Here is a 23,185-nt window from a genome sequence, read left to right as displayed (position 1 = left end):
TACCTCCCACCGCTTAGTTGCTGTGCTCGCTCCAATATGATGACACCGTCCGTAGACTTGTCCGGTGTGTCTTCAGTGCGACTGCATCTCAGTGCACTCTGCGGAGAAAGCGGGCGCGTATCAATTTTGCGAGTCGAGCAAACTGTCTCTCTGCCTCCATAATAGAGGGGGGGGTTTTGCCTCTGCCTCACCGTCGCAACAAGATACTAAATTATTCGCCCACATTTGGTGAATTCTCACAAATTCGCGACCGTGCGTCGATTTGATGCTTGATTAATTTGTTCCGTCTTGTCTGTGCAGTTTCTCGAGATGTTATTGCCTCATTCGTTTTGCTATCTCATCCGTTTCACTTCACGATAAAGCCACATTTGTGTACATTGTGAGTTCGTCATAAATAACCGATTTACATCCATCGTAAATTACCAATGAGCGTAACCATACATTTTTAACCAAAGAACCGATCAATATTTTACATGCCTACCCACTACCTCCAAAGACATAGGTTCCCCATATAGCCTTAACATACTGTTGGGGCAAGTGCTATTAGTGAGTATCTACGAAGGCCGGCACAGCACAATGAGAGGGTGGTGTGGCTAGGAGCACATCTGGCCCCCTTCGTCTCCCCAGTGCTGATGTTTACACATCGCACCAGCTACTCTTTTAGGGCTGAGTCAACGTAGCGGAGGATCGCCACTCATATTATCCATGACCGGTCACCGGGTTTATAGCGCAGTGTGCTAACCACGGTGCCATTGTAACGGGATTACAAGTCGACCTAGGGGAGGCCCAGGGACCGGTTAAGACATTCATCGCCGATGTTGGCTGCGAGCGGCAATCAAACTCGCCACCGTGGCACATAACTACCTCGCCTGGTGTACAGGAGGTCGTGGGTTCGATCCCGGCCCTGTGATGCCTGCTGCTGTATATTTGGAGTTTGCATGTGTCTCTCCCCATGGTCACGTGTATTTTTTTCTCCGGGTCCTCCGGTTTTTTCCTCCACATTGATAAACATGCGTGTAGAGTATTTGGCTGCTATAAATGTCCACGTGATGAGCCGCTTCTTTGAGCTATCATTTGTGGCCAGGTCGCTTTTGAAAAAGACTTATATAGCTCAGTAAGCCTTACCTGGTAAAATAAATAAAAAAGTTTTTTATAGTTTCAACTTGGGACGCTGGGTTCGTAGAGCAGTGCAGCGCGCTAACCGCTGTGCCACGGCTCCCCGCCTCGCGCCCCATGCGATCTCTCGCCACGCACGTGTGCGCACACGCGCAGGTACTTCCAGTGCCAGCAGCGGTACGGGCTCTTCGCTCCGATCCACAAGGTGGCGAAGATCGGCTTCCCGTCGACGTCGGCGCGTCGCAAGATGAAGCGAGCGTCGGCCTCGGGGTTCTCGTCGCTGCGCCACAGCCCCAGCAGCTCGACGGTCAGCTCGCTCAGCTCCGTCGCCTCGTCCGTCGGGGGGCGGCCCAGCCGCACGGGCCTGGTGAGAGCGGGGCGCTGACACGAACAACGACGGCAACGATCAAAATCTTTCATTAGACTGTGGAGGAATCCGATGAGCTATGAAGCTCTTTTTCACAGACGTCGCGTAGAAAGACTACGACGATAGTGATAATAATGATGAACGTTTTACGCGCAGGTTTTGGCGGTCATAAAGAGAAATGTAGAATATATATTTACGTCATAAGTAGCCAAGCAATTAAAATTGTCGCACATACCAAGCGATTTACTATTGCTCCGGCTCACACGCCGGTGAGATTAACACAAATCCCTAATGGTCGGCCCTCCCTCACTCCCACCCTCCCTCACTCCCTCCCTCCCTGCCCGCGACAGCTGACGGAGACGAGCTCGCTCTACTCGCGGAAGATCGCGGGCAACACGGCGCTGCAGGAGGCGCTCAAGGAGAAGCAGCAGCACATCGAGCAGCTGCTCGCCGAGCGCGACCTGGAGCGCGCCGAGGTTGCCAAGGCGACCACCACCGTGGCGAACCTCGAGCGCGAGCTCGGTGCCCTCAAGACAACGCACGACAAGGTGGCGACGCGGCGCACGCGCCCGCACACGTTGCGACGACGATCTCCCGCGCGCGTGCGCACAACACGCGATTGTCCGTCCATCCATTCGTTTGTTTGTTGCAGCCCGAGAAAAGGTAGCAGGCAGGCGAGGTGCACGCACATCTCTGGCACGCGCGACAAACGCTTAGTTGTTTGATAGTTTGTCCGTCTGTCCATTCATTTGTTCGTTCGATCGTTACAGCACTTGGCGATCTAGGGGCAGGGCAGGTGCCCTCGTTTGTGCAACGCAACCAACCGTTCATTTATCAGTTCATGAGTGTATTCATTCATTCGTTCATTCATTCGTCCGTCCAGTCACATCTTTCATTTTCCCATCTGTCTGTCCATTCCAGCGACAACGTCCAGATGTGAGTAATGGCTACGGTTGTGTCAGATAATAACCCCCGCCCGCCCGCTTGCCCGCCCGACAGTCCACCGCGGAGATGGCGATGTGCCTGTGCGAGCTCAAGGCGGCGCTGGAGGTGACGGGCAGGGAGAAGGGTGACCTCATCTCGCAGCTGGAGGAAGAGCGAAGGTGAGGAGGAAATCTTCGCCGGTCGGTCAGGTGTCCGGGCTCATCACCAGCCGTGATCCATCCACCGCCATACGTAGGCCTCCCCGTGCCGTTGTTTACCACGTGGTCTCGCGATGCCACCATCCGTCTCGCTCGAACGCATGAGCTGATCTCGCTGATCTATTGCCCCCCCCCTCCTTTGGCTGTTAATGCAGACATGATTCCTTGTAAAAGGTTTCAGTTTGGTGTTTTAACATCTTAACACCTGTTTGTTGCCAGAAAAAAGGGGAAAACCTATTCTCATGGCTGCAAACGCTAAAGCCGCTCTCCTCTCTAGCTTCTCTCTCCAGTGCCAAATGTACCGATCATGCCGCTCTCTCCACTCCTCTTTTACCTGCCTTTGGCGTTTCACGGTCGGGTCGGTCGGAGGTTCACAAATCCGCGTGAACCGTCGGCCCTTGTTTGCCTCCAAAGCGCCGGACGGCAGGCGCGCCCCACCACACGCCGTTGCCTTCCACTGCATCGGTGCTTCGTGCTGCGCGTCGTTTGGCACGACGTCCTGACGATTCACTCCTCGTACTGGTAGCTTTTTCACGAGCTGAATTGTAGCGGCTCACTCTGTCACACAACGACGATCGACGTCGCTGTCTCGCCGTTGCCGATGTTACCAGTTCTGGATGTTGGCTCGGCTCGGCTCGGCTCTTTCCCGACGTACGCCGGTGGCCACTGTCGTTATTCTCTGTCTGGGAGGAAACTGGAGCTCCCAACACGTGGCGCGAAACATCGGACATCGTGCCGTACAACGCGCGGTACCACCCGAAAACACATCGGAGAGCACCTCACCTTCTGTCACCTCTGACCCGATTAGAACGTGTAGCCATTTGTGGTGGCGAATAACCTCTCCCCACGGGCATTGAATGCTCTGTGACTCGTGTTGTCAGTTGTAAAACCCCACCCCCCCTTCTTTTCTTGGTTACATGGAATCTCCCGGGTGGCCAGGAGAGTGGAGGACCTGCAGTTCTGCGTTGAGGAAGAGTCCATCACGAAGGGGGATCTCGAGGTACGCTTTGCAACGCTTGCTGGACGTGTGTATGCATGGGCCAACAGAAAAAGACTTGAGGCATAGATAATGTGCCTTGAAATGTAATTTCTTCATGTTCACTCCAAAACATAGAAGCCTTTGTTATTTTAATGCGCCGAAGTAAAAAAATACTCTGAACTCTTGTTAACTCCGTTAGGGAATAGGATTTGGGTTTATGTCTTTGATGCTATACTGAGAAACTCGTTCACGAAGAAATTCGTAACGCGATCTCAGAATAAGTTTTCAATTGAAAGATACGTGGATGTGGACTCGTGCACAAAGAGAGATTGCGTTGTTGAAAACAAGCGCTGTAAATAACAATTCGCAATATTACGTATTAATTTCTTAATCTTTCTTTGCATACAAGTCTCTATCAAGAGGAACCCGCACACCTGAAGTTCCCTCTCCTTGGAGCGGTTGCGCATTTTGGGTGGGATGAACTGTACATGACCCTGACCCCACCCCCCCTGCCCCGGCGTTCACCGCGTGGTGCCATCCATGGGGGCGGTCGCGCTAGCCGCGTGGACGCACAGGTCGCAACGTCGGCGGCTACTCCACCGCACCCGCTCTCCTCCCGTCCGCAGGCGCTCACGATGAGGGAGAGGTCGCGTATGCGGGAGCTGGAGGCGGAGCTGGCGCTGCGGAGGTCGGAGGTCGCCGAGCTGAGGGCGCGGCTCGGCGAGGGCAGCGCCACCCCGTCGGCCCGCACCCCCGGTCAGAGGCCCCCCCCACCCTCGATTGTTTTTGCCCTTGAGCTCCCCTCGTTAATTCATCGCGTGGCCTCGTTTGTTCCGCGCACTTTTAACGTGAAAGGTCCGTTGAATGGGGCGGCCGGGTTGAGTCAATAGAAACTGATATTACTTTTTCAATAAATGAATTTTTTTTGTTAAAACCAGGTAAGGGCCACTGAGATATGTAGTTCTTTTTCAGAAACGACCTGGCTATCACAAATGATAGCTCAACAAAGTGGCTCATCATCGTGTGGAAATGTATTGCAGCCAAATACTCGAAACACGTGTTTCTAAATGTGGAGGGAAAAACCGGAGGACCCGGAGAAGAATCCACACGACCACGGGGAGAGAGAGAGAGACACACAAACTCCAAATATACAGCAGGCGTCAGGGTTGGGATCGAACCCGCAACCTCCTAGAGAGATCGGCATTGTGTGTGGTTCAAGCCGTGTTTGGCCACTTTGGCAGCTTGCCCCACTGAGTGCTCGGCGTATTACCAAACGCTAAATTGTCATTCATCGTTGTCGTTTCTCTTCCAGTTTGTAAACGTGACGGACATTCACAGAGCTGGATGAAGGTTACAACTAACAAGGCCTTCGGCTTTGTTTTGGCACATTACTGGTAGTCGTACATATAGTGTCGCTAAGACCGTAATTGCCAAATTATTGAAGCAGGATATATTTACTTGTTTATTGAGGTGTAGGGAGGGGCAGGGGGGGGTCCCTCAACATCAGCGGCAAGCCCCTCAAGGGCCCCCTTGCGCTGGCCCTGCCTGCGAGAGGGCGCCGTCGATCAACCGCATCCTTGTCGCCTTGACAGACGGCGACGGCGCGGACACCGGCGGCATCCTGAGCCTCCAGCAGGAGCTGGACGGGCTGCGTGAGCAGCTGCATGCCGTGAGCCAGGGCCACCAGCAGGAAGTGAACGTTCTTAAGGAGCACCTGCTGACCACCCAGCGGGACCACCAGGCCGAGCTGCTCAAGCTGCGAGCCGCCAACGAGCAGCTGTCGGAGGAGGCCAAGATCCTGCAGGCGAGGTACGAGCGCGCCGGCAGGGAGAACCAGGAGAACCTGGAGCAGTGGAGGGGCCGGCTGGAGGCCTTGGCGCAGGAGCACCAGAAAGCCACGGAGGATTTGAGGACCTCCCTGGTGTCCGGCTGCGAAGGCCACCGCAGGGAAATTGCCGAGCACAGGTCCGTCGTTGAGAGCTTGAAGGTCGAGGGCCGCCAGGAGCTGGAGCTCTTGAGGGCCAAGCACAGCGTGGAGGCGGGCGCCGTCGCCAAGGAGAGGGAGCAAATGCGTCGCGAGCTCGAGGAGGTGCAGGAGGAGAAGGAGAGGGAGATCGAGCGGCTGAGGGCGCAGATCGAGCTCATCACGGACCAGCACCTGGTGGAGCTAGAGGAGACGTTGAGCAAGCAGCACGACGCGGAGGAGAAGCTCAAGGAGCTGGAGGAGCAGCAGGTGGGCGGCCAGGAGGACGGCGACGTCCTCATGTCCCTCCGCGCCAAGCTCGCCGTGGCCGAGCAGAAGACCAAGGACTACGAGAGCCTGCGCGAGGCGGAGGCCCGCGGCCGCGAGGAGGTCTCCAGGCTGCAGGAGAAGCTCCATACGCTGGAGGACATCAAGGTGGCAGTCAACAACAATGTAAGTGTTCTGGTTGTTTTTACTCAAATCGAAAGCTTCTCCAGTTCTGAGACGTGTGTGAACGCTTCGGCTTAATTGCCAACGGTCTGCAAGAAGCGGTGAATGCCCGACCACAGTACGCCTCGTGTTTGGATGAAGTAGCCTGTTGAAATATGAAAAATAAGAGGAGGTTTTACCCTTTATAGCAATTAAACAGGAGGTGTTAAGATGTTAATGCACCAAATATAAACCTCTTGCAAGGCATAAAGTCTGCATTAACCACACGTACTTGTGCTGAACATGCAAACACACTCTGATCATATATAAGCATTGTCTTTGAAACGGATTGGTCTACACCAGAGGCAGCCTTGTTCTTTAGGGCCTAGTCTCACCACCTGTATCAGACCAGAGAACAACGCCACAAGGCGAACAGCACAAAGACAATGCACGTATCAGAGCATTCTTAGCTCGGGGTGAGTCATTGCAGACATCTCTCTCTCTGTCGCATAATGTATCGGGGGCTGTTCTCTGACACTCGGTGGAGCCACTGTTCAACGTACGTATGGACGTTGAACTTCTTTCGCGCCGGACGTAGCCAACCGTACGAATTCCAAATGGAAAGTCGTTCGTCCGATTGCGAGAGCGTTTAGCGGACCGTGCGGGGTCACGTTGCGGCGGGGTTAAGTGAGAATACTCCCACCAGTTGCAAGGCATCCGGCTGGCGTGAAAGAGTGGGCCGGAAATACCCTCAAGCGGCCACCTAGAGCCCCCTGTCGTTTTGCGGAGGCCCCTACCGCCAACAGTGGCGTGAGCAGGCAGTTGCAGGGCTGCGCTTTTACCTCCACCCTGACATCGCAGCAAGTGACATAATTGGAATGTCGCTCGGTGGAAGGGTAAGGAAAGGATAATGTAAGGATAATCGTCTTCACTTATCTGATTCTGTTCCTCCCTTAAAACCCATCTCTTCCCTCTAGCCCATCCTACTGCTACTCGATGTCCCCACCCCACAACAACGACCAGGCCTACCCCTATCACTACCCCTATTACTACCCTTACTACTACCCCTACCCCTATCACTACCCTTGCCCCTATCACTACTCCTATTACTACCCTTACCACTACCCCTACCTCTATCATTACCCCTACCCTTACCACTACCCCTATCACTACCCTTGCCCCTATCACTACCCCTATTACTACCCTTACCACTACCTCTATCACTATCCCTACCCTTACCACTACCTTTATCACTACCCCTACTCCTATCACTACCCCAACGACTACCCCAACTCCTCCCACCCATTCTTCGAACTGTCACCATAACTACACCACCACTCTTAATAAACCCCAACTTGTTATCTCAGCCACTGTCACCTCATGTCTATAACCGTTGCAAAGCGCCTTGGAATAAGGCGCTCCATGTGCACCTACGCAAGATGTAAGGAGACGGGATAAGACGAGAGAACGCGCTTAGTGAGTGGACCTTGGCTTGCGCGTTTGCCGCAGACGGAGGACATGAACGGGACTCTGGAGGGCGGCGACCAGAAGCTGGAACACGCCGTGAAGGGTCCGACGCCACCCCCCCTCACACCCTCCGACGGTCCCCCCGCAAGCACGCACGCCCTCACGCATGCTCCCACGCACGCCCACACGCACACCGCCACGCACACCGCTCCACGTTTGGCGCTCTACTAAGGACGCGCTTTGCGTTGCCGTTGGCGCCGCTGACGGAAACGCCGCCGTTGCGTTGTTCTTCGTGTAGACCTGCTCTCGAAGCTGAGCAGCAAGGAGGAGGAATGCCGAAGCCTCGGCCTGCAGCTTGAGAAGGCTCAGCTGCAAGTATCAGGTACTCGGGAAACAATGTAATCTCTCTTGCATTTGAAAAGCTCCGGCTTAGCTTCTCATTGATTCATCATGGATTTGTGGGTTAGGCCACGTCATAATCTAGGTAAAGATCTGGTCAAATTTGTATGTCATGTGACCCTCCACCGCCTGACGGCACCAAACAAGTGAAATTGTCACGTGCAGAACAAATCTGACATTTATTTTTAGAAATATGTATCTAATAGTTAAATATAATTGTGAGAATTGTCATCGTTGTCGTCATCGTCGTAATCATTGTCATCGTCGTAATTATCGTAATCGTCGTCATCGTCGTCATCGTTGTCATCGTCGTCATTGTCGTCGTCGCCAGACGTGAAACAGAAATCGGCGGCGGGAGCCAACGAGCCGGCCAGCCTCAACGGCGCGGTGCCGGAGGCCGCGGTGGCCGAGCGGACACCCCCGCCGCCCCCCACGGACGGGGACGCCGCCGGGGACGCCGCCGTGGACGAGCTGGGATCGGACCTGAGGCTGCGGCTCTCCGAGGCGCAGAAGATGCTGGAGAGCTCCGAGCAGCGCAATCAGCAGCTGCAGGCCCTCCTGGAGGCCTTCCGGGTGAGCTCCCATCGCGGCACGCCGGTCACGTTCGCCCGCCGTTGCGAGATGTTAACTACCTCGCCTGGTTTACAGGAGGTCGTGGGTTTGATCCCGACCCTGATGCCTGCTGTATATTTGGAGTTTGCATGTTCTCCCCGTGGTCGTATGGATTTTTCTCCGGGTCCTCCGGTTTTTCCCTCCACATTTCAAAACACGCGTTTAGAGTATTTGGCTGCTATAAATTTCCATGTGATGATAAGCCACTTCGTTGAGCTATCATTTGTGTTGACCAAGTCACTTCGAGGGTTTCTCCACGCCGAGTGGGGGTTGCGGGGTTTATTTGACCGTGGAGTCCACCACGCTGTTTGGTGCCGGTCGGTGAAGGGAGAGGGCAGGGGCCCAGAATCGGTTCTGGTAAGCAACCAGCGTTAGCCGTGAGCGGTAATTGAACTCGAGTGGCCAGATTCGTCGCTCCAACCGCCGAGCTTGTCAAAAAAAAACCCAGCTATGAATTCATCTGGCAGTGGATTTAGACACGACTGAGGCTTCTAATTTTAATGCTAGTGTTATTTGATAACGTTTGACTAAACCGTGAGCTCTGTCTCGTGCACGGGGTTATATTCTCTTGAAACTTCTGAGAACCTCGCATAATTGTAGTGTACGCACACGGACAAACACACACAAGTTTCATTGAAACTCGGCTTTGTTGCGATTTTCCCAGAGTGCCAAAGACAGGCGAAGCGCTGCCGACTTGGAAGACGGCGTCCGAAGGTAAGCTTTTTGATGTTTGTGTTTATAGCACCTGCACGTCACTTGTTGAATTCGCGCAATGCGTTGCCGGACGGAAAACCCGTGGGGGACTCGAAACATTCTCTTTATAGCTTTCCAACCGCAGTCGTTGAGTGCAAGACAATGTCCGCGGAAAAGGTCATGGCGTTGGAGCGTGCTCATGGCAGGCCATGAGAACCGTTCACATATCCACTCGGCTCCACCACCCAGGCGTACCTCGGTGGCAAGATGTTATCTCCGTCGCCTGGTATACAGGAGGTCGCGGGTTCGACCCCCTGACGCCTGCTGTATATTTGGAGTCTTTCTCCCTCTGGTCGCGGAGATTTTTCTCCGGGTCCTCCGGTTATTCCCTTCACATTTAGAATCAACGTGCGTTCAGAGTATTTGGCTGCTATAAATGTCCACGTGATAAGCCACATCGTTGAGTTATCATTTCTGGCCAGGTCGCTTCTGAAAAGGAGCTTAGAGCTCAGTGGGCCTAACCTGGTAAAGTTAAAAAATAGTTCATAGTATTTTCTAACAGCTGGCACGAGCACTCTCCCTTGGCGCCGTCGGCCACCGCGCATCGCCACGGGGAGCACTGCCGTTGTACCCGCAGCACCCATCACACCACCACAACCGCAACAACCACCCAGCATGCACCACTGCCGCTCCCACACCGCTGCCGTGCCGTGCGTTCTGAAGCCAAACGCGAACAAGAATCCCTCACACACTTGTGCCGCGATTTTCCGAAACGAAGTAAAAGACATCGGTAAAAGCTTGGGAAAACAAACTCGTTGACCTGAAGCATTTTGTTCAAATGTACACGTCTTTTAATTAACCGCAATGTACGAGGGCACTGCAAAGATAATGCCGACCGTCATCGCTGTTGTCATCGCAGCAGCGAGGGAAGCTACTGAATTAGAGATGCTGTCGGTGGCTTTCAAAACTTCGGCAATCCCTCAAAGTAACTAAGTGTCCCACCGCACGCCGCCCGGCAAATGTGACCCATTGAACTTGACACGTTTTACTGTGTCACGACCACTCTTTAGAATGTGCACGCTCCCTACACAGTGCTCGCCTCGCCATCCTTCCGAATTAATCCGTGTCTTTTTCCCTCTCTTGTTTCACGTCGTGTTTTTTCTTTGTTTGGCTTGCACTCTCTCACCTTGCGATTCCTCCACCATGGTAAGAACGAGCGAAGCAGACCCTCACTGACCCCGCCACCCCCCGCCCCGGCCACCCCGGCTGCCCCTCACCTCGGTCGCCACCCCACGTCTCCCTCGCGACTCCCTCCATCCCCCCCCCACGCACGCACGCACGTTACAGACGAACGGCTCCTGGGCTGTAGCGCGTATAGTGCCAAACGCTCGACAGAGCACCACCCTGCCACCCCACCACCACCCCTACTTCCCCCTTCTTTCGTCTGTTTGAGTAGGCGCCGCCACAAGTAATCGTGCGTTTGTTGCAATTACAATACAATTTGTATTTATATAGCGGTGTGTCTAAATGCAAGCGTATTTCAATACACTGTACGGCATACAGTGTGCGTATTTATTTTGTAGAGAGGGGCAGTCAGTCATATTGCAAATGAAACATGAAAGGATCTTGAGCTTGGACTTGAACAGAGGCAGGGACTTAACAGCACCAACTGCTGGGGAAAAGGAGTTCTACAGTATGGGGTTGCAGCAAAGGAGAAGGAGCGACCTCCCATCGAGCGACGGTTGAGCGGGAGTATTTGATAGATTTCCTCGATTGCTGGAACGGAGAGCTGGCCCGTTGTCCTTCTGGAGTCATCTGTGCGTCTTTCCTGTCTTTGCCTCACTTCCTTGCCTGGCTCCTCAATCACTCATTCACTGTCTACTTAGAGGAGGAGGTGGTGGTGGTGATGATGATGGTGATGATGGTGGCCATCATCATCGACTGAGCAAGGCCAGAGTTGCCAAGTGGCCGGGTTGAATTGTTCGTAAGCACAAGTGGCCATCGTGGGTTATAAGCTCACGGACACCAGTGGCAAGCGCTTCTCATCTTTGCCAAACTGTTCATCAACAAAACAATGCTCTGTGCTCAGCGTGCGAGTAACTAAGAGATAATTGCCAGGCCTGATGAGAGGGGATGGAAAGGGGGTTGGTTACAACTGCACCAGCGCCGCAAGCACATGATGGCGGTGGCAGTGGGGGGTTGGGGACACAAACATTACAATGATTTCTTTGTCCAGGTTTTACGGGAAAGAATTGGGACCCATAGCCAACATTCTACTGGCAGGGTGGCTTTGCGGTAGAGCGAGCCGCTCGCAATTGGAAGGGCATGAGTTCAAATCAAGGTTTATGGATGACTCATCCGATCATCCCTCCGGGGTAGATAAAATTCTTACCACTTTGTGGGCGAAGTAACCGTTGGTTGTCCTATGGATAGAATCGTCCCCTGCCATAAAGTGTGGAATTCCCGCTCAGGGCTTTGAACAAGAGATAAGCACCAATGCCTCAATGCTCATTAATAGAAAGGAATCAGGTTGTTTTTTTTTTTACACTTCAGCCAACATTATGCACCGGGGAACCAGATTTTTCTCGAAGGGACTGGTTATCGCCAAGTTGCTATCGTAATACACGAGATTTTCGAGTCGAAAAAAAAACTCGATTGGTTTTTTGCCTCTGTTGGGGAGGCCGGGGGTGGCTGCCCAGGCAAGACGTAGCGCCGATCCCGTGGAGAAAACCCAGACGCCAGCACCAAGCAATGTGAATCGACATCTCGTAAACGGCGAGCGTAGTTTCCCTCGCTTGAACCATTCTATTGGCGCAGCTTCGTGGCGTCGGCTGCGTTGATGCCGTCCGGTCGTCCAGACCGAGTGTTTCCAAACGATGGCCTTAATTGATAATTGTTTTTTTACCCTTCTATCTGGCAACAAAACTGACACCTTTTTTACAAGGAGTCATGTTTACATAGACCACACGCCAAAAGGCGTCATCTGGTCCAACCCATGTGAGACTAGGCTCTAAGGAAAGCTGTCTCGGGTGTGGACCAATCAACTTCAAGGACAGTGCACATTATCAGAGTTATGTTTTTTGTTTGCATTATGACTGCAGGTATTGTGGTCTATGTAAACATGACTCCTTGTAAAAAAGGTGTCAGTTTTGTTGCCAAATAGAAGGGTAAAAAACCAATCATCATATTTTTACTGGCAAATGACGTTCCAATGGTGATGGCCTTAATTCTTTTGAAAGTGCTTGCGGGGCCTTGTCGTGCAGGCTCGCAATCGTACGCTGTCCCTCCATGCGCAGCACTTCAGGTTGGACTGCACGTTGGCGCATTTTTTCACTCAAGCTTTCGCCACGCACCACTGAGGGCATCTTCATTTTTCCGCTCCTGGACTTGAACTCCCGACGGTGCCCACAGTTGCACGTGGTGAGGACCTGAGAGATGAAAGGCTCGGCACATAACCCAACCTGGAAAACTGCACCCGGACAACGTACGGACAACGTGTGGCTGAGGGAAAAAAAACCTGCGTGCAACCATAGGTTGCTCTGTTAAGCAACTGCGTTCCCCCGAAAATTGCCTAATTGTCACGTGCCACTTTTAAATGAGCAATTTAAAAAAAAAATATTTTAATCTTTGCGTTACGAAGAAGGAAGAGAATTTGCGGCACAGCCGTGCCCCCGATTAGCGTGCTTGACAAGTAAATAAAGGATATCATCCACGAGGATCAACGATGCAGTGCATTGAACGCCTTCGCCCAAGATGCGCTGATACTTGTCCGACAGTTCAAATGCAATGAAACAACACAAAAATCACAACCGATTACAATATTCGTGCGAAGCGAGTCGATCACGAACAAAATCGGCCCGTTTTTTTTAAATAAACGTTTTAAAATGTTTCTGTCGTTCGCCGACGCGCCATGGAGCCCGCGAGCATGGCGCCGCCGATCGCACGGCCCCGTCCATGCCGCTGGCCGCGCCGCGTCTGGTGCCGCACTGAGCAGCGTCTTCTAAAGACCGCAATGAGGTTGCAGCGTCGTCGAACGACCGACGCGGGTAGAAAACGCGTCGACTGTGTAACACACCCCCCCCCCGACCCCCGCCCTCGTTCGTGCGAACCCTACGGCGCTATGACGCCCCTTGCATGTGTCTTTCTGTCTCTGTGATCCAACGGTAAAATATTATAACGTTAGTAATTTATTAATCAAATAATAATCAGAACGGTAACATCATCACTGCAAGACGCGATAACACGTTTGAGCGGTCAGCGGCGGTTACATGGCCCATGCCATGGATGCTTCGTTTTCCTCTTACCGTCGTAGCGTAAGGGAGCATGGGACTTTGCGTTTGTACGAGGCCCCCTGGAAACTTTGGCTTGGTGTGTTGCTGTGTTGTGTGAGAGAGAATCTGTGTGCGAGTTTATACATCTCCAACTTGTTACCGACACCACACCTGCATTGTACATTACATCACAGTCGTCACTAATTTATGTTGTCCTTGGGTTACTTCATTACTTTCATGGCTTTTTAAGTCGTCAGCGAACCCTTCACGTGCTCCCCGCGCGTTGTCATCAGCCACCTCGCTCGCGTGCTCGCTGCACTTTCGTGCAATTGTAGCTGCGGGTGATCGACGCTCGTTTACTTTTAAACGTTCTCTACGCGCTGCAACGCATGTATCCTCGCTATATTATCTGCTCCTCGGTAGTAAAGAGTAAAGGATGATGATGAAGACAAAAACAACGATGATGGTAAAAGGTAAATAAAGGCAAATATTTGTAAGGACTTTGGTGGCGGTGGTCTCTGGTTGCATGGCATTGTGGTCCAGGGTCTTGACAGCTGTAAATGTTACAAAAACACCATTGTGTACAAAGCGTTCACGACCTTTAAATGTTTAGAGGAAATCTTCAAGTTTAACATTGGCTACATGCGGCGGGGTCAAGTGTGGGCATCCCCCACCTCTTCGAAGACGTCTCGCCAGCGTGTCCCCACTTGAGCAGTCGTTCTTAACGTTTACTGCAGCCTTGCGCCCCTTTGGTTCCCAATCGTAAGGAATTATAATGTTCATATGTACATAGAGTTTGATGTAACAAAGTCGTTGTATAAAGTAGTTGTACTTACGTGCCTCTGCTTAATTTGTGTTTCGATTATTTACCTTCTAACACAAAATCTGGCCACGTCTCGCATCCCCAGAAAGGGCATCTCGCACCCCCAGGGGGTGCAGCGTGCACCTCAGGTTTAAAAGAAGAACCGCTGCGAACGAGGCGTGCTAACACGACGCATGTTGGAACGTGCCGCTTAAACCTCTTAACCCCCGCAGCGAGGTGGTGGTGAGACAGGAATCGAACGAGAACTCCCACAATGCATCGCAACTGACGGACACCCCGAAGGATGCTGGGACGGATGCGGTTCAGAGTCCCACACGTGGAGAGGTAAGGACGTTTAGTGATGAAGCTGGCGATTGTTGAGATGTTGGTGTTTGCCGCACCCTGGACCTTAACGCGAATCTGGTAACATCCCCCCGCATGTGCCTCGTTGGCTCCAGGTTTCATTTCTCAACGCCGTGATCGTGGGACTTCAGCAGAAGAACGAGGAGCTCAAGGGTAAACTGGAGAAGCTGGTGGAGGCGTCGTTGAATGGAGATGACAAAACGTCACCATCGTGAGTCTCGCTGTCCATCACTGGGTTTTCTGTCGAACTTTCTATTTCAACGTTTGACACAATGCATATATTGTTACCATTTCAGTTTTCCATTCGTGATGTTGTACTCCCGGCTCAAAGGGTGGTGTGAGAATTAAAGCTAGGTTACAGATATCATTTAGCAAGGAAAACAAAATTAAACGAAGTTGAGCGAGACGTAAAATGACAGATGCGGGTGAAATTAACAACGGCATGGAGGCCGATGAAGAGAAGGAGCAAGAGAGGTGGGCAGGAATTGAGATGGTGAGACAAGGTTAGACGATTTGGAGGTGCACGTGGCATAGACGCAGCAACTAATCGTGAAGAGTAGGAGACCCGGAGCGTTGCCATTGAGAGGTATATTTATAGCAGCCGTGTGCTTCGCAAAAGTCACGCACCCAAGGATAATTTCATAGCATTACGTAAAACATTATTTGAATTTCACTCGGATGCTCATCCGTAAAATTATTAGTTGCGATCCTGCTTTGACGTCACATCCTGCACCTTGCTGGTATTGGCCTCTTGTCGCGTCAGCCGTGGCTCAGCTTGCATCACTTCTCAAACACTGGCGTCCCCTCCTCTCCCCCACCCCCCCCCCCCCCTGCCGTCGTCTCGAGCGTTCAATTCCTTCCCGATTGTCCACACACCTCCCCCCCCCGCAGGAAGTCCAAGTCGCGCTCTCGCCGGCCGCCCCCCCGAGTCTTCTGCGACATCTGCGACCGTTTCGACCTTCACGACACCGAGGAGTGTCCCACGCAGGGGCCGCCGCCGACCCTGCCCGCCGGCCCGTCTCCGGCGGTGTCGCCGTCGTCCGGTCCGCCGGCGGCACGGGCGGCATCGCCGCCTCCGCCCTCCCCGTCGCCGGCGTCCCCTCCGCACTCGGCGCACCGAGGGCCGCGCAAACAGAACCGGCCCTACTGCGACGCGTGCGAACTGTTCGGCCACTGGACGTCCGAGTGCAATGACAACCAGACCTTTTGAGAGAGGGAGCGAGCCGCCCGCTTGCGCGCCGCGTCGTCCCACTTCTTGTACTGCTGCTGCCGCCGCCGCCGCCATACGGTCGCGGAGAATGAGCTAAACCTTCTTGTCCCGCTTGAGCGTGGCTCTCTATAGCGAATCTTAAGCCCATGTCTGGGTCCGATAGCCCGAGCCCAGCCTCGGTGAAAGCCGAATGGATGTCTGTGACGCCTCCGCTGAATTTAACCGAGGTGCACAATGTTCTTCGCTCCGGGCTGGTCAGGATTTCCACGGTCGTATGCCGCCGAAATTTATCTGATTATTTTTTTTGTTTTTATTTCCGCGTGGATTGCCGGTGTGGCCGCCGCACCGGCCGTGGACGCTACGGATGGATTCGGTCCAGCGTACGCCGTTGCTTTCGAGGCAGGTCCAACCCGTAACGATCTAAACCGAACAATTATCACGAAACTTGAATCGGCACAACCCAGTCGAGTCTGCCCTGTGGTCGTGCGTAATGGCACCAAGCCACCTGCCAGGGGTGAGGCTCCCAACGAGGTTTAATGCCTTCTCTCGAAACGTCTGGCAAATGTGCTTAGAGTTTACATTTTTAGTTTTACGAATTTCATTTCTGCTTTTTTATTTTGGTAAAATAAACTTCACTTGTATCAAAGTGGTAGGCGTTCCTCCCTAAAACAGAAGCTTGTTAAGGTGTATTTTTTATTTTAAAGACGTTAGCCAGTACTAGTATTTAAACTCTCCCTCCTGAATGTTCGTCACACGCTAGATGTGGTATAGCACAGGCTCTTTCATATGCGAGTCCAAAAAAATATTATTAAGTGATGGTGACGTCACCACAGCGCCTATGCCAGGCCAGGTGCACTTTGGAGGCCACTTGAAATGTCGAAGGCATCACTGACAGGAGGTCTCGGTACAGACCCAGGTGCCATGGGTTGGCTGACTGAGATGACTGGTAGATGCACCAGCTCTACCCCCTACTGTGCCAAATTTCTGCATTTTAGCCACCAGGTGCTCTGCTCGTTGTTATGAGCGTCGCTCCTCTGCCTTCCATTGTTGCTGGAGGACGACTGCCTCCAACTGCCCAGTATCATCCTTCACGAGCCTCCTCCATAGAGGCCGATCTTGACACCGCTGGCACTAGTCGTTGGCAAGTCCACTCAGCTCCACATCCTCTTGTACTGCATCAGTCCATCTCTTCTCCAGCCCATGTCGTGCTCGTTTAGCCCCATCTATGCGGCCAAACAGAAGTTGCTTGAGCATGCGGTGGCTGGGCATGCGGGGTACATGACCCAGCCGACACACACACAGCCGCAGAATGCTCTAAGTGTGAGCTGACCCCGTGGAAATTTGATCGTTTCATCGAACGGGGATGGCTGAGTTACTGAAAGAACAAATCAATGCACAGTCCCGTCGTGACACGGAGACCACGGAACGCTCGCTTATTGTGCCGCACGGCCGATGCATCCGGCCAGGTCTCCCTCCTTCCTTGTTCTCCTCGTGTCCTGCCACCACCGTCCTGCCACCACAGTCAGCTCGCTCTTCCGCCGAGTCACCCATCATCCTGCCAGGCGCCAAAGCGAGCGGCTCGCAATCGGAAGGTCGCGAGTTTCAAATTCTGGTTGCCGGTGGCGGGGAAAGGGGGAGGATGGGGGGGGTGATTTAGCTCATCATTCCGTCAGGGGGTCGATAAAATCAGCACCAATGAGAACCGCTTTTTGGGGAAAGTCCAGCGTGGTTGTTCTATGGATTGGACTCGCCCCTGCCGTGGGTACGTGGAATTTCTACCACTGTCACAGGAATCGCCCCATTTTTTATCCGACACAGTGGTCCTCTGTGGGATTCCTTCGCCACTATTGCCCAACCGTTCCCTCCCCCCCCATCGCGACTCCCCACCCCCCCCCCGGCAATTCTATGACTTGCCATGAAACGGGTGGGGTCATGATTTTTCTGTTGTGGTGAATGTAGCGGTCTCTAGTGGCAAGAGGGTCACGTGCACCCATTATAAATAAGGTCTTACAGTCAATGAAAATTGTTGACATTCAGCTCTCGGTCGACGATCCACTGCTGGAGGAATGCCTCCCCATGCCAGGTCGGTCAGCAGTGGCTGTTTGACCATACTTCACCACGCTGGCGAGTGTGGGTTGGGTCAAGTTGCGCCACACGGAGTGATCCTGGCGCTGTGACTCGTGACTGTATCTCTAACGGAGGTGATGTTCACCCCACTCGCTCCGTCTGCCGCAATCCGTCTCTCCTGAAAGTCCGCGTGTACGCTCCTGTTAAGTTTCATTAATATTTCCGCGTCGTTTTGGTTTCCTCTCACGTGTATAAACGCTCGTTAAGTGGCTGGAAATATCTTAATATATATATAGCGAGAGGACTGCAGAGCTTTGGCAATTGTTGGTAGTGCCGGCTCACCGCCTGGCTGCTGCCTCGAAGCTTTGGCTCCTCGGTGATCGTGAGAGATGCAGTTTGCGTGAACGGCAAATGACGCCGTAGATAAAAACTAATGTGTACAAACTTACAGCGCCTGTTTTTTTTTGTGAGCGCTGTATCCAGTATGACGTATAACAATAGGTTTGACCCTTTTTGACAATGAAACGGGACGTGTTAAGATGTTCAAACACCAAATAGATACCTATTGCAAGGTATCAAGTGTGCATTAACCGCACATACTTGTGGAAAAACATCCACACAAACATGTTCTGATCATATGCGCATTGTCTTGATTGGCCTATACCAGAGACAGCCTTCTCGATGGCCTTGGTGAACACTTCAGTGTAAGTCTCATTCTTTATGACCTTGTCTCTTAACTTGGTGAGCACTTTAGAAATAAGTCTCATTTTCATAATCAACGATTTTTGGGTTTAGATCGCGTTATTTATAAATGTGTCGTAACCCTCCACCACCCGACACGGCCAATCAGTAAAAAAAAGTGTCACGTTGACAAAAGACAAATAGTTCACTGCTTTAGCCCACCGGTGTGTTGAAGCGTGAAACCACAACATTTACAATTTGAGTACGACGTTTCGCTGGTAATTGCATCCAGCATCATCGGGCAATTCGCCAGAATGGTGAGGCTCTGCTGTGTCTCCCGTTCTTATATAGAGCAGCAGCAGGGTGACGTCATCATTAACTCATCAGGTGCAAAGATTTGAGAGCCTCACCATTCTGGCGAATTGCCCGATGATGCTGGATGCAATTACCAGCGAAACGTCGTACTCAAATTGTAAATGTTGTGGTTTCACGCTTCAACACACCGGTGGGCTAAAGCAGTGAACTATTTGTCTTTTGTCAACGTGACACTTTTTTTACTGATTGGCCGTGTCGGGTGGTGGAGGGTTACGACACATTTATAAATAACGCGATCTAAACCCAAAAATCGTTGATTATGAACAATATTGGTCGCGAAAGCCTACGTGTTAAACTGAAGTCTCATTTTGCAAGCATAATCTGGGCCGTCAAAATGACAAAGCAAAGCGAGTCAAGCGAAGCGAATAGAAATCGGAACAAACACAAAACAACCAGACAAAAGACACGCTCGGGCACATTCCCGGTGACTTTCCCCACCAGGACACTCCACAGCTGCCCGAGCGGGACTGGCACCCCCCCCCGCGTCCCACCCTTGGGCCCTGGATTGGGTTCGCTAGAGGGTGGGCGGCCCGTGGTGGCAGAGGCCCTCTGGACATGGGGAGTCGGAGGGCCCGAGGTGCGGTGGCGACTTTCTGGTGGTCAGAGCTGACCTTAGCCCAGCTCGGTCAATCTGCTGACTCCACACCACCAAAAGGGTCGTGGTGTAGAGTTCGACATGTAAACGTTTAAGGGGGTTTTCAAGTGTTGTGTTTTTGTTTTATTATCGTGTTGTTTAAATTGGCTTAGTTGAAAAGCTTCACCTGACGACTTTGCCTGCCGCCTCCGCCGCTGCTGTGGTAGATAGAATGGCGAGTGTCCCGGTGAATTTTGATAACCCACAAAAGTGCATCGGAGGTCAGGTTTTGTTGAGAGTGGGGGGATGAGGTCGGTGAAAGTGAAGCCGTTAAGTTCACCATGTGGGCCTGCGGTGGGTTGGGAGTGTTCAATCAAAATGAACACGAGTGGATTGTCATGCGGTTCAAGGAAGACAGCATTGGATGTTTAAAATGTTGATACTGCATGTGGGTTATCGAGTTTATCCAAGATAGTCCTAAAATTTTAAGAAATGAAATTACACCCCCTCCCCTGAGGCCTGTAATTTAGCACTTTTTCTGCATCTGTCTGGGGTAGATAGCATTGAACATGGCAATGAAAATGGTGAGGGGTTTTACAGCGGAAAAATTATCGGTGATGACAAACGCCTGTCCGTTCCAGTTGTCATATATGCTCTCCCTTGAATTTGTAGAGTTATTCGTTGTTATGTTTACGCTTGTTTGCCCAGGAAATCCTCACTAAGTCTCAGGAACGCCGGAGAGTCCTGCCACGTTTTCAACCGAGTAATTTGCGACGTCATTTTTCTCATTCGACAATTTCTGACCGTGACGCCAGCACACAATGGCCGACCCTTGCCAATGACGCCACATGATTTTTGTTGTTTTTAGATCCACTGTGAAGCGGACGGCGAATATGTTACGGTTAATACAGAACCGCAGCAGTATTAACCAGGGCGGCCGCTGGATTGGAGCCGGGATCCTCTGCACCAATCGGCGAATGCGCTGCGGCTAGGCCGTGTCGCCGCTGGGCCATGTTTATAATAACACGGAAGACGGACGACAGCAAGTTGTTCTTTTCTTGGAAAATATGGTCACATTTCTTCTGCGGTGAGGTGGAAAATGTGGCTTGAATTTCGATGTTATTGACCCTTGCAGTTACGACCGCTGACAGTGGCACACCAAGCCAAACATTTCAGAGCGGGCAAAATGAGCTTGCTGACAAACAGTACTGTACTAAGTTATTTCGATAAACAAAGTTCATTGCATGTGAAGTACATTTTAATAATATAATATTCCATAGATCTGAGTTGAAATGTACGTGCGTAAATCTTAATTTATTAATTCATGATCTTTTTACATTCATGAACAAATCTAAAAACATTTTATCAATGACATACAACGGGGCCTGTGCGCCTCTGACCGTTGCAGCAGCCGATGGCGTTTACCAGGTTCAAGACCAATTAATTTCGTCGTCTTATTAATAACTAACCCCCCTTCCATGCGCGGTTATTAATTCCGTAAAGACGATGGCCCTGTGTGTGCGAACTGTGAGCACCACAAACAGTCTCCAAGCGAAAATGTAAAAGTCTTTGCGTAGTAATACGGTGTTGAGGGGGGGGGGGTAAGCAAGTGTAAGGACGGAGCATACTATCCACCTAAACTCTCGCACCAACCCTGACCAGACAGGCAACTGGCCATTAAACCGGCCCTCGCCCTGATCCTAACTGATCATAACTAATCAACACCAGCCTTACCAGTGACCCCAATCACGCAACTTTCGAAATAACCAGCCATTAGTCCCAGCCCTCTCATCCACCCTAACTCTTCCTCGAATTAAGCCATCCGTTCATCCACTAATATGTCTCGCGCTGGCCGTAACTCCCTACCCCGGGTTCAACTCTGGAGCTTCGTCAGAATTCATTTTAAATGTTGTTAGTTTTTCAATATTTTTGGTGTTCACAGCGAATTTCGTGGTACTGGGAGCGGGGAGAGGGTGGGAGTTAGTTTTTGCGTGTGCGCTACACAGAGGGTCCGTGACTGCACGGCACGGCAGGTACTTGATAGTCCATGGGTCAGAGCAGAAATTGGTGCCAGGTCAGGTTGTACAAAAGGTCAAAAGATCATCACTGCCATTGATATCGCATTCCCCCCGCCATAACTTCGGCCAGTTCTTGTAGAGTTGACCTCAGGTCTGTGGTTGGAACGTTGGATCAACGTTGGATCAACGTTGGATCAACGTTGTCCCCACATACCATGTTTGTTGGGAACCTGCTTTTACTAGTTCTGTGACACAAGAGGTCCCGAATCCCTAGCTCCGTATTTCACAGTTCCAGGTCATGAAAGTCCGCCTCGGGTTTTCCAGTCGCAGGTGATGACGCGAGCAATTGGATTCGGTGAGAAATGGGAATGCTCCGGCTCTGGCCTCATCGCACACAGCCCACGCAGTCTTCAAGGGGAACCGATCCGGTGGAGCTCAGCACTGGAGGCTGCCTTTGCGCTCTAATTGTCAATTAGTCCACGTGCATGCGGCATTGTCAACTGGGACTGGAAACCCCGAGGTGGACTTTGTAGCCTCCTCAACCCGGAGCCACAATTTTCCACTGCCCTTGAACCTCGACTTGCCACCATACCCACCTCCCTCTATGATGGCGATTGGGGTTGGATGCCAGGCAGAACCACCAAGTGGAAATGTCTGGTCTGGGCTCATGGACTCTAACTCGTGCCCCCCTCCCCCCAAGAAGATGTTAAATATTTGACATGAAAAGGCATATATAATTCTTCTTGATTCTTTCGGTAAAGTCACGTAGAAGGAGAATAATAAAATAATAAAAATAAAACATAATAAAATAATTCTCACGACGTTTCGGCCACAACGCAAGCAGCCGTCTTCAGGTGGAGAACAGGTCTGTCGAGAGGACAGTCTGAATGGCACGCCCCAGGCTTGGAGCGACTATTTATGCTGGGATGGAGGGGCGAAGAGCGCCTTGACAAAATAATTTGCATATCAAGAGGAATTTAGCATATTTATGGGAATATAATTGTTTTAAAAGAACCAGTGCCAGGTTGCCTGTAAATTAAATGTAGTGTGTACAGTAAACATTAATACATGCAAAACGTTGATTGAAAGCGTCAAACTTATTCATGGGGGTTTCTTTCACTTCTTCGAGTTTCGTTTAACAAAAAACGGTGGGCTCTATTTTGTCCGTGAGAACACCTTAGGAACGGCCGTGTTCCGAACAACGGGCGAACCACCCTTATCGTCTGTCGGTAGGATGATTGTGAAAGCCGCAGCGAGACACACCACCACCCGTAAAAATTGCGTCGTGTGTGCGTATGCACACTTAATAAGCACCCACTTTCGTATACGTGCAGACAATGGGATCTCGGGCTGGGTACACCCGCCCACCCCATTTAGTCACCCCAATTCATTGTGCCTCCAATGACACCCAACGTAAATTGGCCACCGGCCAAACACAATCGACGCAGCGCACGAAACGATGTGGTCGAGCAGCTGCCAATTGTTGCAAGGGCCCTTGTTTGTTCGCAGTTACTTTATTTAGCACGCACAGAGAGAGAATTCGTGACACTTTACAACAAAATACACGATAATAGGGGGAGGTGGGGGGGTTGAGGGAGAATTGCAGACGTTAGGTGGAAACGTAGGTTGTTCGCAACCAATGCAGAGTGCGTGACGC

General features: G+C 51.8%; 1 protein-coding gene across 7 annotated transcripts in view; it reads left to right on the top strand.

The window, feature by feature from the left end:
- Positions 1 to 18,635, top strand: part of LOC144933034 (CAP-Gly domain-containing linker protein 2-like) — a 51,186-nt gene extending 32,551 nt beyond the window's left edge. For 4 of the 7 annotated variants that reach the window (XM_078857484.1, XM_078857489.1, XM_078857487.1 and 1 more), the window contains 13 exons: positions 1,273 to 1,483; positions 1,834 to 2,031; positions 2,483 to 2,586; positions 3,565 to 3,625; positions 4,231 to 4,360; positions 5,197 to 6,020; positions 7,506 to 7,566; positions 7,762 to 7,845; positions 8,194 to 8,435; positions 9,139 to 9,188; positions 14,474 to 14,585; positions 14,699 to 14,814; positions 15,495 to 18,635. In XM_078857484.1, coding sequence (XP_078713610.1) covers positions 1,273 to 1,483; positions 1,834 to 2,031; positions 2,483 to 2,586; positions 3,565 to 3,625; positions 4,231 to 4,360; positions 5,197 to 6,020; positions 7,506 to 7,566; positions 7,762 to 7,845; positions 8,194 to 8,435; positions 9,139 to 9,188; positions 14,474 to 14,585; positions 14,699 to 14,814; positions 15,495 to 15,813 — 2,512 coding nt within the window. In that variant the 3' untranslated portion in view covers positions 15,814 to 18,635. Of the gene's footprint in view, positions 1 to 1,272; positions 1,484 to 1,833; positions 2,032 to 2,482; positions 2,587 to 3,564; positions 3,626 to 4,230; positions 4,361 to 5,196; positions 6,021 to 7,505; positions 7,567 to 7,761; positions 7,846 to 8,193; positions 8,436 to 9,138; positions 9,189 to 10,378; positions 14,228 to 14,473; positions 14,586 to 14,698; positions 14,815 to 15,494 lie in introns of those variants that run through there. The other 3 variants (XM_078857486.1, XM_078857490.1, XM_078857491.1) reach the window with 3 other exon arrangements.
- The last annotated feature ends 4,550 nt before the right edge of the window (positions 18,636 to 23,185 follow it).

The sequence above is a fragment of the Lampetra fluviatilis genome, chromosome 6 (genome assembly GCF_964198595.1).
Source record: "Lampetra fluviatilis chromosome 6, kcLamFluv1.1, whole genome shotgun sequence".
In the NCBI taxonomy this organism is placed as follows: Eukaryota; Metazoa; Chordata; class Hyperoartia; order Petromyzontiformes; family Petromyzontidae; genus Lampetra; species Lampetra fluviatilis.
This window is presented reverse-complemented; position numbering and strand designations above follow the sequence as displayed.